Source organism: Temnothorax longispinosus, chromosome 1 (assembly GCF_030848805.1).
Source record: "Temnothorax longispinosus isolate EJ_2023e chromosome 1, Tlon_JGU_v1, whole genome shotgun sequence".
Lineage (NCBI taxonomy): Eukaryota > Metazoa > Arthropoda > Insecta > Hymenoptera > Formicidae > Temnothorax > Temnothorax longispinosus.
In genome coordinates this window covers 23762043-23779749 of record NC_092358.1, presented here as the reverse complement: position 1 = coordinate 23779749, position 17707 = coordinate 23762043, and the positions used below count along the sequence as shown (strand labels likewise).

The 17707-nt window shown below is 33.3% G+C and overlaps 1 protein-coding gene across 4 annotated transcripts in view; it reads left to right on the top strand.

The window, feature by feature from the left end:
- LOC139819532 (octopamine receptor beta-1R) overlaps positions 1-17707 on the top strand; it is a 61586-nt gene that overhangs the window by 4922 nt on the left and 38957 nt on the right. For 3 of the 4 annotated variants that reach the window (XM_071788965.1, XM_071788954.1, XM_071788946.1), the window contains exon 3: positions 6405-7694. In XM_071788965.1, the coding sequence (XP_071645066.1) occupies positions 6985-7694 (710 nt within the window). In that variant the 5' untranslated portion in view covers positions 6405-6984. Of the gene's footprint in view, positions 1-777; positions 1523-6404; positions 7695-17707 lie in introns of those variants that run through there. The other variant, XM_071788938.1, reaches the window with a different exon arrangement.

Below are 17707 nucleotides of genomic sequence, written 5' to 3'. Positions count from 1 at the left end.
TTGCTAATTAATTCCGACCTCTGTCCTCTCCTAATCTTTTTCTTACATTAGCATATTTGTATGCCTTTAGAAAAATCTAATTTTACACGTCCTCGCGACGATATTCTGACAGGAATATCACGAAGCCATTTAAGATGGTTTCGACTTTCTAACGAGTTCTTGCTTTAAAATTTGCGTAAACTTTCCAAGTCTCATCGTGCATTATTCACTTCTGCAATTTCTTATTACGAGAGTTCGGCCGCGTTTTACACGAAGATTCGGTCGTAAATTTCCATACTCGAATCTTATTATCGTCATTTGAATAAAGTTGCGTACCACACGCGATTGGCGATTGGCGATTGGCGACTAGTTTTTTATTCGCGAACAAAAATTCGCCCTTGTTTGAATTCGAAAATCCATATAATTTCCATTCGCGATTTACCGCAAAATATCTGCACCTAAATTTCACAGCTATTTTCGCCTGGCGTAAAAATTAGTAATTTTATATTCGAATATATAATGAAGATATTGAGAAAATATAGGATAATAATTAAAAATTTTTTAGAATATATAGAATTATAGAGATTTTATTAATTATAACACAAAAAAAAGATATATAATTCTTTAAATATTGCATTTATATGAAATATTTTTATCTCTTTTCGGACGCCATATATATCGTTTCGATTCGTTCGCCATTCTCATCACAAATTCAGCGATGCAGTTCGCATGAAAAATGGCGCGAAACGCGGACGGTCGTCGTTCTGCTTGATGCGAGAATCCGAAATATTCCGCAGAATTGCGTCGCGGAAGCGGAAATCGGAATTCGCGAACAACGCCTCGTATTTCGCGACAAAAACGCAGAAATGGCGATTTCGGTAACGGCATGGCACATTTACGGCCGGTATTCATGGCCAGTTCTTATTTCAAGACTGTCTTGAGTAATGTCTTAAAATGCTAATACGGTTCTGTGATTGGTTCATGACAGCCTAAGATTGTACTTAAAACGGTCTTAAATACAAGAACCGACTATATGAATACCGGTCTACGACCACGTCAGTGAAACATCCACACGTTTGATCCGACGCGGAAAGGTGAGCCGTTTTTCATAATTTATCGCAAAATGAGATTATATAATGGCATATATAGACCCGCGTCTCTATATTTGCATCCGTGATGGAATATTTTAATTCCCCCTTCGTTTCGGGTCAACTTCACGCCGGCGTCGCGCCGCGTGAAGTTGCTCGATATCCGCGCGCCGTTCGAAGTCGTCGTCGCAGTTCGCGTCCGAAGATGGCGGGGGTACACGCGCGCGCTCCTCGCTCCTTTCGAGAATCCAGAATATTCCGCGGCATCGCGTCGCGGAAATGTAAATCGCGGATCGCAGACGACGCTTCGTATCCCGTGCTCGCGTTTCGCGTTCAAATTTCGCGACGTGGTGGCAGAAACGTGGAAATGGCAGGCGAGACGACGGTACAAGCTTTGCAGCCGATGCTGATCGAGCGTCGGAACATCCAGCTCGATCCGACGCGAGGAGGGATATGTACGTATATATGTATTGTGAAATCAAGTTATCCGTAATTAAAATTATATCTGCACACATTCGCCCGCGCGACAGAGTACTCCTATTTCCTCTCGGGGCAATTTCACGTCGCGTCTCGGCGCCTTCAAGTCGTTCGATACTCGCTTTGAAGTCGATGGCGACGCGGTGGTCAAATAGACGGGGCCGCCCGTGGCGGTTTGCTCGCACGCTTTCTCGGTTCGCGAAAATCCGACGGAAAATTGTCCTGTAAACGGAAGTCGCGATTTACAAACGACGGCGACGCCTGGCACTTTGCAGCGAGACACGCGCGCGCGCGCCTCATGTCGTACTCGTGTTTCGCTCTCGTATTTCGTGCGGCATATACGGGAATGACGGCCACATCGACTGCGACGGCGACGGCGACGACGACGGCGGTGACGGCAATACTTTATGTTCGCGCTAGTGGAATATCCGTACGCTTGTGCCGACGAGAAGTGAAGGGAAGTGAGGTAAGCCGGCTTTACGATGTCGACGTACGTTCATTTTCCCCTTTCGTGTTTCGTATTACGAAGCCTTTGCTCTGCCTTCAAAGCTACCGGATCTTATTAACTCTTGGTGATTGTTCGCTTTTTGAATTATTCTCTCTTCTTACTTCTCTATGAGAATATCAAGAAACGCAAAATATATATATATATATATGTATATATATATATATATATGTATAAAATAATATCTATATATATATATATGTATATATATCTTGTACGTTATTATCCTTCTTAAAATGTAATATAGAAATGTATATTCAGCTTAAGTATTAAAATATAATAATGATATAAGTAATACTTAACTTATTCGTTCGTTTCTTGTATTATTTTAAGACTTATTTCAAGAATATTATAAGAATTATCTTTGAAGAATGTTGGAAATAATATATATTATTTAAGCAATACGTTTCGAATAAATAAATATCTTTTGGGATCGAATTTTTGATAAATAAATATTCTACATACGTACTTTTTAGTAGAATTATATTAAAAATTTTTAATCAATTATAGATATTATATTAAAAATTTATTTATTTATTTAATATCGCCTCTTTTTATGCATCAAAAATTTATCAAAATATAATTTGTAATGTACAATTATAATTGATACGTAAATATACCAACATAAAATTAAAAAAAAAAATGAGACATATATAAAATTCCGGAATATTAATATAAATACATATAAAAATCCCAATTAAGAATTTCAATTGACTATATTCCCCTCAATAATTATAATCGTGGCAACGATTATAACCGTTGTGACAAATCGTCACCGTATTTCGACCAAAGATTCTGGTCATTTTAAATTGATGTAATTTTAGATGCTTATAATATATATATAAGCGTCTTAATTAAATAATTAAATTTATTGCGAAAAATATTACCTCAGCCAGGGTTCGAACCTGGAACCTCCCTCATTCCGTGATGGGTGTCGTACATATAAAAATAACAAAGTAATTGTAAAAAAAAAATTATTATAAGTAGTCGATATAATTCTCTCGTACAATTTTAGAAATTTATGACATAATATTATTAGTGGGTAAGATATCATTGCAAAAAAAGTGCAGGGCAAGTTGTTTTCAAATAACGATCGTGATTTTCGTAATTATTCCACGCTAACAATTACATTACACGTTTCGTGTTCCGGGAAATTATATTAGTCGAGTTAATAACAAGCCGAGCGATTTTTCTCACGCGAGAAAAATTACTCGCGAACCATCAACTTTTCCACCATCGCGAAATTTTCATCATCACGCGATGAAGCGAGTGTCTGCGTATATAATTTCATGGAACTTTTCTCTTTTTTTTTCCATCGAGATTGTCGTTGACTGTCGCTGAATTTTTCAGGACAGTTCTGGAATTCCAACGGTGACATTTCGCGCGTTTCGCGAATATGATTAGCCCAACAATACATCGCAAATGAAAAATTTGCATGCATTTCTCACACAGGTCATTTCATTCAATTTTATCCCGAATTTCCGCAATTTTATTTAAGTATAATGTCAAAATTTATCGCAGAGATTTTGTGTAGAAACGTTTTGTGTAGAAATGTTTTTTAAAGCTTTTTTTAAAACTTTTTTTTAAACAAGCGAAAACCAGTATCTCAAGAATCAATAACTCAAAAAAGAGTATAAAATATTTGACACATTGTTTGATAATTATACATCAAATAATATGATCATCATATTTAATTATATGAATCATATAGTATAATATATAATATAATTATATATTATATTACATTATTGTTTGATAATACATGCTGTTTGAATAATTATAATATCGTGGTCAAATTTGATGTATTATTCATTATACGTTTACTCCATTGAAAAATTTCATAGTGGTCTTCCAGAGATTGAATATCAAAAACCAGAATTAAGAATAGATTTTTAATTAGAAAATAGATTAAAATTATTTAATTAAAATATTGATTAAAAAATATGTAAAATGTTGGACATTAAAAATTCGCTAACGTACTGCACAGATATCGTCGATGAATTTGTCAAATCGACAAATTATTTAGAGAATTCATGGAGATGAAAACTCGCCACAGATCTAGGACACTCTGTATTGCCGTATTGGACAGATCTATAAATATCGAGAGAAATATTTCACGTTACGGTCGCAAATAAATATTGCGTCCGATTTTAATCTGGCTTGAACCGAAATAGATAGGACAGTCGATAGAATCGGAACTCTTTAGAGAGAAAAACTTCTTAATACGGCGTTGCGAAGAACGTCAATAATATAATATATATTACGTCAGCCTACATATCTCAATCCGGTTCGTCTTACAACGGTGAAGGATTTTCTCGCTCTTCGATCGTAGGAGAATCGTCCGTTTTAGACGTTTCCCTGTACCTTCTGCATATAAAATGACAGGCACGTATAAGCATAGAAGATAAATGGCGTAGATCGAGTGCAATTAAAATGGACGATCTTATATTTATAGAACTATATTTTTGAAACAAATAGGTTCTATCTATTTCGAGGACATATTGACGTAGTAAGAAGGATATATTTATAATAATTATAGCATCGTATATAAAGTGGCTACAATATATTTTCAGTAGCACTTCTATATACTTATCGCATTTAATTATTAAATATTATATTTCCTATTCTTCGCTATCTGCGTATTTTTAAAGTATTTATTTATAGAATACTACGTCGTTTATCGTTGCTCACCTTACGTTACTATTTTTAAAAATATTATTTGTATGTCGTTCATGGTAATTAAACTCCCACGAGATGACATCGTATGATTAAATTCTAGATTGTGCGAATTTCAAATAGCATTTAGGCATTCTACGGATAGTAGTTCGACCGCGTGTTCATTTGCGTTTGTTGTTTCTATTATGACTGATATACATATCGTTTTAGCATTAGATCGTATTGTCACAACTTGTTATCCGCGTGCGCCTCTCGCGAATCTTCGTGTAAATCCAATTTCGACAGAACATACGAGCATATTCCTGCGGTAAATCAACGGCCTTTTAACGCGGATTATGCGCTCGTACATCACCGGAATACATCTAAATACATTGACTGATGGATAATCCAAATTATTTGGAATATTTACGATGAAGGGATTACCCAGTGACAAATTTACAATCAAAAGTATTACGATTCAAATAATGCAAATTTAAATCTCAAGTCTCGAAACGTTAAAATTCGAATATCAGAATTTTTAATAAGCTAGACTTGTAAAATTAGTCAATTACAAATGTAAAGTTAAATTGTTTTTATTACTATCGTGCACTTCTTTGGATAATAAAAAAATCAATAAAACTTGAATTTAAAAATCCCCAAGTATTAAATAAATTTTAATTAATAAAATTATATTATTAAGATGTAGAAATATTTATTTTTACAATGACATTTTTAAAATTAAAAAATCGACTTTAGTAAAATTATGTGATTTTAGTAAAGTTAATTATGATATGTAGAAGAGAATAAGCACGAAATTTTGATAATAGGATTATGAGAATTTATATCTCAGACTTTTATAAATATTGATTAACCTTTAATTAGTCTTAAAATAACAATATTACTGCTTGAATAACGGGAACGTAGGGATACCTTCAACAATGAAACTATTGGAATTTCCCAGTTCCCCAAACATTTGCCAGTTTTTAATTAACCAATTTTGATGAAGATATTATTTTATATTATTGCAAAGAGTAAGCGAGTAATTTATTTTTATCAATAATGACGTCATTGAAAGTAAAATGTCATGCTTCTATAAGTGTAATAGAGCATTTTTAATTAACTATCTTTAATAATGTATTATTGTTACATGGAATAAATAGAAATACGTTTTCTTTAGCAATAGAATCACTGAAATGGAAAATTCAGACTCAGAGATAATAATTAATTTTTAATTAATTAATTTTAATTAACTAACTAAGTTATATTAAAACGCGCAGAATAAACAAAAATACGTTTTTTTTCTAGCAATGCAATTATCAAAATTAAAAGTTTTTTATAAACTTAAAATACTCACCTCCCTTTAAATTACTTCTAAATGTGATAGGCATAAGTTTTGAGATTATTTTTAAAATTTATATAATATGTCGATAATAAGAGAACCCGTTATTTTATCTTTTGCAAAATCGGTCTTGTATAATATTATATTATTGGCCTACATACACATTAATTTAGAACTATTAATTAGAATCGTTGCAATATATTGCGAATATAGTAAATATTCATTTTACACAGAACTAGATACGCAACTGTAGATATTTACAAAGCTTGTAAATATGTAGGATTAAAATTTTGCATACATATAACATTGTTGCATTATTTATTTCGTTTTTTATGCATATTTGTGCATATTTTGTTCGCAGGTTATCGTTGCACGAAGACATTTCAAAATCTGTGAAAAATGTGCCGCATGGAAATCCTGTTTGGACGTCAGCTCGAAATTCGAAAAAAATTTTAACTGCAACTATGTAAAAAAATTGCAACAGCAAAATATAAGAAAATAAATCTACAATCGTGTTTATGATCGCAAGTAAAATCCATATAAACGGACAATCATCAACTCAAGAAGATCCAAGTATACGAAACGCCTAGAAGCTCAAGTACTCAAGTACCAATTTATCCAAGTAGGTTAACGGAGCATATTTTCCGAGATGCACTCTCGCCTAATTCCCTTATTTTGGACCTTACTGACAAGTGAGTCACGAAACACTCTAAATAAACCATCTTATATAGATGCTGCAAATTAAGAACCTTGCGATCTACGTTTCACCCAGGTGAAACCATAACTTGATCTTCATAAATGGATCGATTGCACGTTAGTCATATCAAGGAAGAAACGGAAGAAGACGAGAAAGACGTCATCGAGCGACGGTAGTAGCCAGTCGAGACGTGAGAAACACCCCAGTTCCTCAAGATAGATTACAACGAGACGTCAGATCAGAGATGAACTCGGACAATACCACGAATCTACTGAGCAATTTCTCTTTTGATACCGGTCAGCGAAACAACAGCAAAAACGATCACGATATGGAGCATGTCCTCTTACTAACTTTCAAAGCCTTCATTATGATATTCATCATCCTTAGTGCTCTCTTCGGCAATCTATTGGTCATCGTTTCGGTCATGAGACACCGGAAGCTCCGAGTAATCACTAATTACTTCGTGGTATCGCTGGCCTTGGCCGACATGCTGGTGGCGTTATTCGCCATGACGTTCAACGCTTCCGTGGAACTTTCTGGCGGACGTTGGTTATTCGGGTATTTCATGTGCGACGTATGGAACTCGTTGGACGTCTTCTTCAGCACCGTCAGCATCCTCCACCTTTGCTGCATCAGCGTCGACAGATATTACGCGATCGTCCAACCGTTGGACTATCCGTTAATCATGACGAACGTGAGATTGGGAACCATGTTGAGCGTCGTGTGGTGTTCCCCGACTATTATGAGCTTCCTACCGATCTTCGCGGGATGGTATACCACGAAGGAGCACCTGGAGTACAGAAAGAACTCTCCGAATGTGTGTGAGTTCAAAGTCAACAAGTTCTACGCTATCATCAGTTCTGGTGTCAGCTTTTGGGTACCGGGGATAATCATGATCGCGATGTATTACAAGATTTATCGCGAGGCCGATCGTCAGGAGCGCATGCTGTATCGGTGAGTCGTTTCTGCAATCTTTTGTCAGTAATTATTACGGATGAAACTTTAGGATCCTCATAATAAATCCTGATTAATTAATATCTTTAGAAGATTAAGATCTTCAGAGAGCCATAAAGCCCTTATTTTTTATAAATTTTTAATTAATATTAATACTTTATGAAGTGTGAGACAAGAGATTACGTTCTTATCTTTTTTAAAACAATTTATCATTAATAAAATTTCCCTTATCGATATAAGTGTATAATATAGAAAAGCGAGGATGAAAAAGAACGAAAATCAATGTTTTGTCATAGAAAAATGGAGTCTAAATTTGTACCCAAAATATCTTGCTACACGTGGAAAATGGGCTTACATTTTCTGCTACATTATGCAAACAATGTAATTTGACAAACGAGGCGTATATTTGAAATACGATCGCGCATTTATCGTATTAGCCGCTTTTTCAAATTGTCCGTTGCCAAGTAACTTAATGTATAAAGATAGCGAGGTCGTTAGCGTGTTGTTACAATGGTCGAGCGATATATGGTCGTTAAATCTCCGAAGATACTTTTGTATTTGGAAGAGGAAAAAGGAGAGAAATAGAGAGAGAGATAGTATTCGCCATTAGTTTCTTCCAAAAGAATTCTACTTCCATCCAAAAGATGTTCCCGAAAGCGGCTTCGTGCCGTTCTTGAATGTCCAATTAGGGTAAAAGGCGCAAAGAAGGTAGAGACGAGTGGCCGACTAACAACAAATGTACTTTTCAAGAGGGAGAGAAAAAAAAAGACAAAAAGTATTCCGAAATAATGCTCCGCCATTCTCCCTCGTATTGTGCAGCTTGCGCGTCATTACAAGCTTTAAATTCCTCTTTTTGTTCTACAAAATTCTTAATATATAATAATAATAATACTATATGATAATAACGTTTATATATAGTACGACTTGCTTCGGTGTGTCGAAATTGTGCAGTTTCATATGTCGTACATTTCAATTTCATTCGGCAAATACAATCAAGTGTTTTAGCAAAATAAACAATTAAATCTCAATTACAGATGCAAGGGACTGATTGCCAATAAAAATAACACTTTCCAACAGTTATTTTTGTCGCGAGCGATGCTATCTTTGCTTTATAGTTTTCCGCGTTCGATCGATGAGGCTGTCGGCTCTCGGTCTTGCGCGACCTTGCCGCAAAGTTTTCTGTATTTTCATAAATTACATATCCGCGGTACGTCGCGTGTTCGCTCTTTACCTATATAACGCGGACCACGTCGCGCTTCGCGCACACACGTCATTCCGTCGCACTTTGAATGCGCCACCGAGACACCCCGTTCGTTTATGAACGCCAACGGGAAAATATGAACGCAGAATAAAATGGAAATTTTGCGTTGCTCCCGAATTTGGTGCATTAACTGTCAAAAAAAATCACCGAAACGTCAAAATGTAAAATTATGGCTTAATATTCAACAGTAACGAGTTTATAATTCTAATTTTATTTTAATTCAACAAGTTCATATAAATTAAAAAGATCCGGGCACAGTTGGAGGATTTTTAATATATTAAAAGTTGTGTAAATAGCTTTATGAAAAAAAAGCATTTTAATTTAAGTAATATTTATTTAAATATCAAAGTAACATGTATCTCAGTATTCAATTCATTAACGTACTCTTTAAATATTGCTTTTTTTGAAAAGTTACGTTTATCTAAAGTCAATATTTTAATAATGATTAATACTTCAACATTTTTATAAATGATAAAATAGCGATCTCTTGCTCTACGCAATTGCGATACTGTTAATTAAAAATTTTTATAAAGGCTTTATGGTTGATTAAAAAGGCAGTTAGCGATCGAAGATGACGTAAATAATTTAAAAATAAAATCTAGACTTTCGTGATTCTGAATTATAAATCACATCGCGCAAAACTTTTAGTTTTATGATAGTGATGTAAATAAATGCAAAGTGCCAGAGTTTTAGTTTCACTTTAGTATATGAGTGACAATAGGAAAATGTGAACGGAATGAAATGGAAATTTCATGTCGTTCTCGAATTTGCTGTGTTCGCAAATGCTAAAGGAGTTGCTGAGGCTTCGGCAAAGCCGCGGTTCGCAAAATGTCAATTTTAAAAAGAAAATTAAGTACGGTTTCCACATTATTCATTTATGAATGATGAATGTGAGCGCGAATAAAAAGAAAAAGAACCACAACGAAGATATAGTATTATTTTAAATTTGATTTTAATTTTAATCCAATTTGATAATTAATAAAAGTGTCATTTATATGTACATGTGATGTGACGATCATGAGATTATCGTGGCAATATCGTTATATATCATATTTAGCTCGAAATCAAAGTCACGTTGGTCAGTACATTACGCTAACAATAAGTGAATCTGACGTTTTCAATACCATCGCGAGCTACAATCTTCGTGCGGGATTGTCTTGTCTACTGACGATTTCAATCTGGACTAGTCCTGGATGCGGTGCCAAAACTGATATCGTTCAGCGTCGCATTGAGAGACGAGTATCAGTTTTGTATTTCGTTTTTACGGGAGCGTGCGGAGCGTGCCGTAAATTTCGCAAAATCGATTGTGACTGGCGAGCTGGAAAGCCACATTCGGTTTACGAATGTATACAACATGTTTGCAGCATGTTATAACGGGTTTAGAAACAACGCACTACATAATATTTACAGAATATCATAAATGTATAGACCGAACAAAATATTTTATCCGAATTTTTGTAAATTGTCTGCAGTTTGTTTCGTTTTGAAGTTGTTCAGCTTGAATATATAATCTAAAATTTAAATCTGACGAAGAAAAATCGAAAGATTTGTAATGTCAAATGATAAAATTTATTGAAAAAGTTTTCAATTTAAAGTGAAAAGAAGTTATTTCATAGAATGCGAGAGAAATATTTATCTTGCTACCTTACACTTTAATAAAAAATGACATTTAATTTGGAAACAATTTAAAATAAAGTTGAAAAACAAGCGAGACTATATGTAGGACCTATATTTGAATTTTCATTTACTTCGAATAAAAAGTTATTATTATAGTTCACATATTATTAGAAATATAATTAACATATAAATAAAAATATAAATGTTCAAATATAATTTAAAAATTTTAATTCAGAATGTATGTATCAAACATTTTTAAAATCTTATAAAATTTGTTATGCGAGAAAAACAAAAAAGAAAACAGATACGTATGAAATTAAATGTTTATATAATTTTCAGAAAGATTACAAGCAATATATTTTTCTTTTCTCTTCAAATTAATATATTTTTAAATAAAACTTATTTGAAAATTTTAAAACGTTTAAACACAGTTTCGTGAGAGTCACTGTACATGTACTTCAATTTTACTTTAACGAGTGCAATTTTGGTGCGCGTCTAATACGTTACTGATTGATCGGTTCCTATTTCCGCTCCCGTTCCTAAATTCGCAGGAAAGCTCTGATTGCGCGAGACAAAGCTTTAATGAGCAGCTTAACTGCATCTTAAGAATAATTTCGTGTTGAAGTTTACGTTCAAGAGGCTCTTCTTCGTCGAGAAGTGCTTCGGCTTTCTCGCGATCGAACTCATCCCGTGCCGGCGGCAATCTCTCCGACTGTCATTGGCTTTTGCGCGGCGCCATGTATATATGGCGTCCAATTATTCGTACAATTAAACTTGAGAGACCGCATCTCTCGTCACGATCGTGTGCTTCGTCTATAATTAATGTCGAAGATCAAACATAACGGAAATATGATGATTCGGCGAAATTCCAATTTTCAACCGAGGCGAATATTAGGGTTTTCTAATTTTTCGACACAAAATGCAATTCGATTTTCCCTCTCTTAAAATTTAGTTGGAATTATTTCTTTTAATTTAGAACTCAGATTTGCTTTTAATTAATTAATGTAATAAAAAACATTTTTCAATTTAATTACTTTTTTTAAATCTTGCTTTCTATTTTTTCTTTTGGATTAATAGTTATAAATAATTAATTGTTTAGAAGTTACAGATATAGCCTTTTCATTAAAGAAAAGTCAGTTTTAAATCCGAAAAAGATATTCGGTATGTTAAAACACTCCGTGTAGATTCTACATGAATTTTGAACGACATAAATGCGTAAAACATATAAAAACATATTAAAGATTTAAATTACTTTTCCATTAATTTACTTTTCCACAGATTTTCCAAATTTTTTCACTTTTTTGTTTTCTTTATGAGATATTATAATCAAAAATAAAGAATTATTTTTGTTGGCATAAAATCTTGTGTTTGAAGATGTTATATTAACAAACATACCAATAAAGGTGAGAGGGATTTATACCGTATATGCGTGGAGGAAACCGAACATGTGTCGGCACGTGTAAACATGCTCAGATTGCTCAGACAGGCAATTTAAATGCATGAAGGTGATTGAAGTTATGCAAGCCTAATTCAACTTTAAAGTTTAACAAGATGTAGCACGACAAAATATATATACGTAATTTACACAAATTGCCACAATTTCATTATTAAAAAATCAACTTACTAAAGATAATGAAAAATGAAAGATATATGGATAATTAAAACAAAATATAGAAACATTTAGTATATTTCTATATATTTTATCTTTATTATTTGTATACATTACCTATATCCCATTATCTATATTCAAGAAAAATAATAGAAATGTATATGATATAAAAGAAATTAATTTTTTAATTTGTTTGTTTTTTCAAATATAATTAAAAAATAAAAACTACTTTAATATAAAAATAATTAAAGTAGTTAAATGTGGAAAAATAATTGTTAATATTTAACACTGTTTAAAAGAAACAAAATTGATGATTGAAACTATGTATAATCACAATCTTTTACTGACAATAATTTTAATAAAACTATTATAGGTAAATAAAATTTTTAATAAAATAATAAAGCGATTTCCTTCCGCTTTATTGGGTAAATGATTCTATGTATTCATGTACTGAATTGCTAAGAGCGATGGATTTTTGCGTCAATCTCAAGCTCAGAATTTGGATCAAGATACTCTTGAGTTTTTCCGAATCCTGCATCGTATCAATGACGCTTCCATCCACCTTTCATCTTCCTTCCCCCGATACCCTTAGGAGACCTTTGACGCGCGAGACAGCGCATCGATATTCCGCTATCGATACTCTATTCCTTATTCGTCAGTCCATTCGTGGAGTCTCCCTAAGGAATCCGTAAATTTTTTATTCATGCGATTCTTGCGACGCCTTGTAGAGTTTATTCATTTCGCACTGCCAACTGCCAACATTCTCGGAGTCGAGGATCTATTCGTTGAAACTTCCGTTGAAATACGGAATAACAAAAGAAATCGCCGATCTCGGCATCAACTTGTCGTCCGAGAAAAATGGTGACGGTGACTTTTTGGCAACTGATTTCCCGGGACGCTTCTCGCATCCCTTTTCGACCTATTTTATTCATTGTTTCGAAGCTTTGGGAGTCCCCAATAAAGTTTCTAGGAGAGAGTTTCATACGTTTTGCACGTCGTGTAAAATAGAGGCAGAAGTTTCCTGGTTTTCGGAACGTCTCTTTTCCTCTCTTTTTATCTTTCTCTTCGACGTTTAATTCTTTAGAAGTGGAGTTTAAAGACGCATTCAACGTCATTTCACCGTTCGCCGTTTCTTTCGCGAGTTAATTCTATTTTCGCACTAGAAAGAGTTATCGTGAAAAGAGTTGATTTAGAATGTTTGATTATTTTTGAAGATTTAATATTTAATTTTACTATTAATTGTTATTAATTTTCATTATCTTATTGTACTAAGTTAAATAAATAACAATTAAAGTAATTTAAATCGACCGTGACTGGCAATATATAACGTCTTTTCGATATGAACATTGAAAAACTGTGAGCCAACTTGGTTTGTCGGATTCACACAGCACTTTTTCGGATCAATCATCGAGACATTATTAATTTTGACCATGGTTTTGGTCAGTTGATGTAATTTCTAAATTAAATAGTTTTTAAATTTTATTGCGAAAAATATTACCCCAGCCAGGGTTTGACCTGGAACCTCCCGTATACCGTGCGGGTGTCTTGCCAATTCGACCACTGAGGCTGTAGTAATATTTATCGCAATAACAACTATAAGATGGAGCACCGATTCTTAGGTCGACGGTGTATAATAAACAGAATAATAAATATTACTACAGCCTCAGTGGTCGAATTGGCAAGACACCCGCACGGTATACGGGAGGTTCCAGGTTCAAACCCTGGCTGGGGTAATATTTTTCGCAATAAAATTTAAAAACTATTTAATTTAGAAATTACATCAACTGACCAAAACCATGGTCAAAATTAATAATGTCTCGATGATTGATCCGAAAAAGTGCTGTGTGAATCCGACAAACCAAGTTGGCTCACAGTTTTTCAATGTTCATATCGAAAAGACGTTATATATTGCCAGTCACGGTCGATTTAAATTACTTTAATTGTTATTCTATATACTGGCGAAAGAAATTTATTATTCTGTTTAAATAAATAACATCATCAAGTATATAAATTTTATTTATTTATTATTATATTATTATTTTACTTTTTTTATTACAATTGATCAATATTACTCAATATTAAATTTTAATTACTATTTTTCTCTTTTAAATTCAATTATTTTATTTGACAAATACGACAAGGAAGAAAGTTAATGATTTCTAAATTGTAAAGCATATATAAAAGTTATATACAGATGTAAGTAGCTCAATTTTTCTGTGAAAAAAAAAAATGTTTATGAGATATTTTTATCATTTCGATAAGCATCACACACACACACACACACACACACACACACTCTCTCTCTCTCTCTCTCTCTCTCTCTCTCTCTCTCTTACACTCTAATATGATTTTGCAGGTTTTTAGTCTGTTTCAAGATCTTAAGATTTTTTTATGTCAGAGAAAGACACAAAGAAGGCTGTGTTTCGATATTCACTGCCAGTACTGAAAATGTATATTTTCCGTCACGTATACTATATATTTTTAGTACTGGCAGTGAATATCAAAACCTAGCCGAAGACGTGAATAACTCTCCATCTTTTCTTTATCATCCTATTCACTTGTTTTAACAAAAGACATGACGCTGTCACTTGCAATTATTGCTCGTAAATATCCTTTATTTCGAAAATTATTTATTCAATTAAATATGTTTTGCACATTTTTAAATCGAGTTTTATCTTATTTTATTATTTTTTAATATTATTTTATTTCGTGAAAGTTATTTTACTTTAATTTTGTTTTATTTTTATAATTTTGTTATTCTTTTATTTTATCTTTTATTCCATATTCACTCCATTTTATTAATTTTTATATTTCATTTTACTTATATTTAAAGATAATAAAAATGTACGGATTTTATGAATAACATTTCCGTGGATTCATTAATGATTCTATTGGTATTGTAGTTGCTGTTTGCTCGTTAACGAGAGAAAAATAATCGGTTCGGTGTTTTGCAGATTTTTAATCAAAAGGTGTTCATGAAAGTGTCTGTACCTTGCGCATTGTGATAATCAATTTCCCGTTGCGGGCGCTATCTCGTTATCATGGTACCTCGTAATACATTTTCCATCTTTTATTATATAAAAAGTGTGAGAGAAAAAGAGAAAATGATATTATTTGCAAAAGAGAAATGGTTGCATAATTATCTAAAATAATACTAAATAAGTCAAAACTTCTAATCTTAATTGATAGCATATTATTATAGATATATTGTTATAGATAATATAGATTATATTAAGGCTAATCTATATATATATATATATATTAATGTCCCGATTGACTCATCAACGCCCAGCCCAAACCTCTAAACCTAGAAACATGAAATTTGAGGAATATATTCCTTCCATATAGCGTAAGCACTCATTAATAAGAAGGGATTTTTAGAAATTCGACCCTTAAGGGGGTGAAAAGGGGTAAATGTGTGTTACTGTAGCGAAACACGGGTATCAAGCTAGTTTTACTATAAAAGAATATTATATAAAAATTATATTTGAAATTTGATTTAAAATTACATTTGAATTAATTTGATGTATAAATATATTTATATAGAACTATTAATATTTATTTGGAGCATTAATAATTCTACAAATATATTTCGGATTGCAAAATTCGAATTGTAATTCTTAATAATGAGATATAACTTGGATGTACGCGGTATTTTATTCTGAAAGAAATCTTACGCGGTGTGGAACAATTTCATGTCGACAAAAGAGTGGATATAAGCTATATACGATTCTCAGCAGATATCTCGCTCGCGATGTTGATGGCGGTGATTCATGGGTTATTCGCCGTTTCAGCGGGGTCCACAAAACCCCGAGGCAAGAAGCCTCTTATTCTTCGCGATATCGAGCGCTATATCGTGCTAACCGACGTCATTATCCCCCAGTCAGATAATTTCGAAATGCACGCCATTTCGACGATTCTCTCCAAGAGGGAACGAAGCGGGAACTAAGAGCAAAACTATGTCACAGTATTTTCATTGTGAGTGACATACGTACAGAGTGGTTCGTCAGAAATAGAATACTTTCTATAACTCTTCTAGATTGAAGAATTATAGAAGGTATGGAACTTGCTCTTTGAAGGTGTGGAAAAATAAACATAATTTGTATAATTTTACGAAATAGGTATACGTACAATGCAGGGAAATTTTTTAACGAAATTTTAGTTGAAATTTTAATTAATATTACTAATTAAATTCTGTTTTTATAAACCTCTTAAAAATAAAATTCAAGCAAAATACATTTCACTTCGCTAAGAAGAGATCGATTTAAACAAAAAGATAAAATTTATAACGTCAATCGTAATTATGTTGAAATTATACACGTCATTAACGCGTATATGCACACGCATGCGTGTATTGATTACCAGAGAGCACGTCGTTATATCGGGTGTCTTAGAAGTAATATAAACATCTTATATGAATTCACTAATTGTAAATATAAACAAGAAGCTCGTATAGTGTGTAGTTTTGTCGCTCGGAGTATTTAATCGAGGCGAGTTACTTGGGTATTATTTCATATTTCCGACACGATTATTTTAGTCTTTGTTAATCAGAAATGGTATATAATAATGTACAAATAATATATAAGCTTGCGGCTATACATTATGAAATGATAAGACTGAATTGCTTTCGTCGGAGTGATACGGTTGGATCGAAATTTCTTTGTGAAATCGAATTTCTCATGCTGTCGACAATTATTTTGAGAATCGAAATTTCGCACGGGGAGGCGACTTAGGATCGCAATTTCTCATTGGGGGACGGAAACGGCCCTCGTTTTTCTTCCTTATCATCATTATATATACGGCCTTGATCGTCATGTGACGTCCATTCGTCACCATTTATAGCAATATCATGGCGAAAGCTCGACGCAGAAAAAGAAATAGAGGAAAAGGAGAGCCTGGGGACTTTCCACCGACATCGCGGCACGCAATGTCATTTTCCAAGACACTGGTGACAGGTGAAGCGTAATGCGAAAAATATGAGAACCACGAGATGAAAGCTGACTTTTATGTGGTCACAGGAGGTTCCCTCAAAGCAAACCGGATTTTCTTTAACGAGCTCGTCTCGAGGGTTATTATCGAGAATTCGATGTCGATAAGCGGATTTATTTATACTGAATCCATATATAAATACGCGAATTCACGGCTTTTTGGACCACTGAGGATTATAGTTGCTATTTCGAAATCGGAAAGATTATATTCCGTTAAAAAAAAAACATCCCGTAATATTCTCGAATAGTGAGGAAAATGTAACACGGAAATGTATTATTTTAAAATGCGTTATTTTTTCTAGATACATTTTTTTTAAGTATCTTGAAAAAATAATGAATTTCATAATGCGTTACTTATACGTGCTATATTTTTTGCACTTTTTGGGATATTTTTCTTTTCGTGGCATTTTGTACGTTCGCGTGTGCGGTAATTACTACAGTGTCCTCTCGTAAGTCGATCGATCTTGAAGCTATTGAATTTCGCGTGCAGGTCAACGTAGCGCGGTTTGCGGGTCACGTGTCTAGTGGCAATGATCAA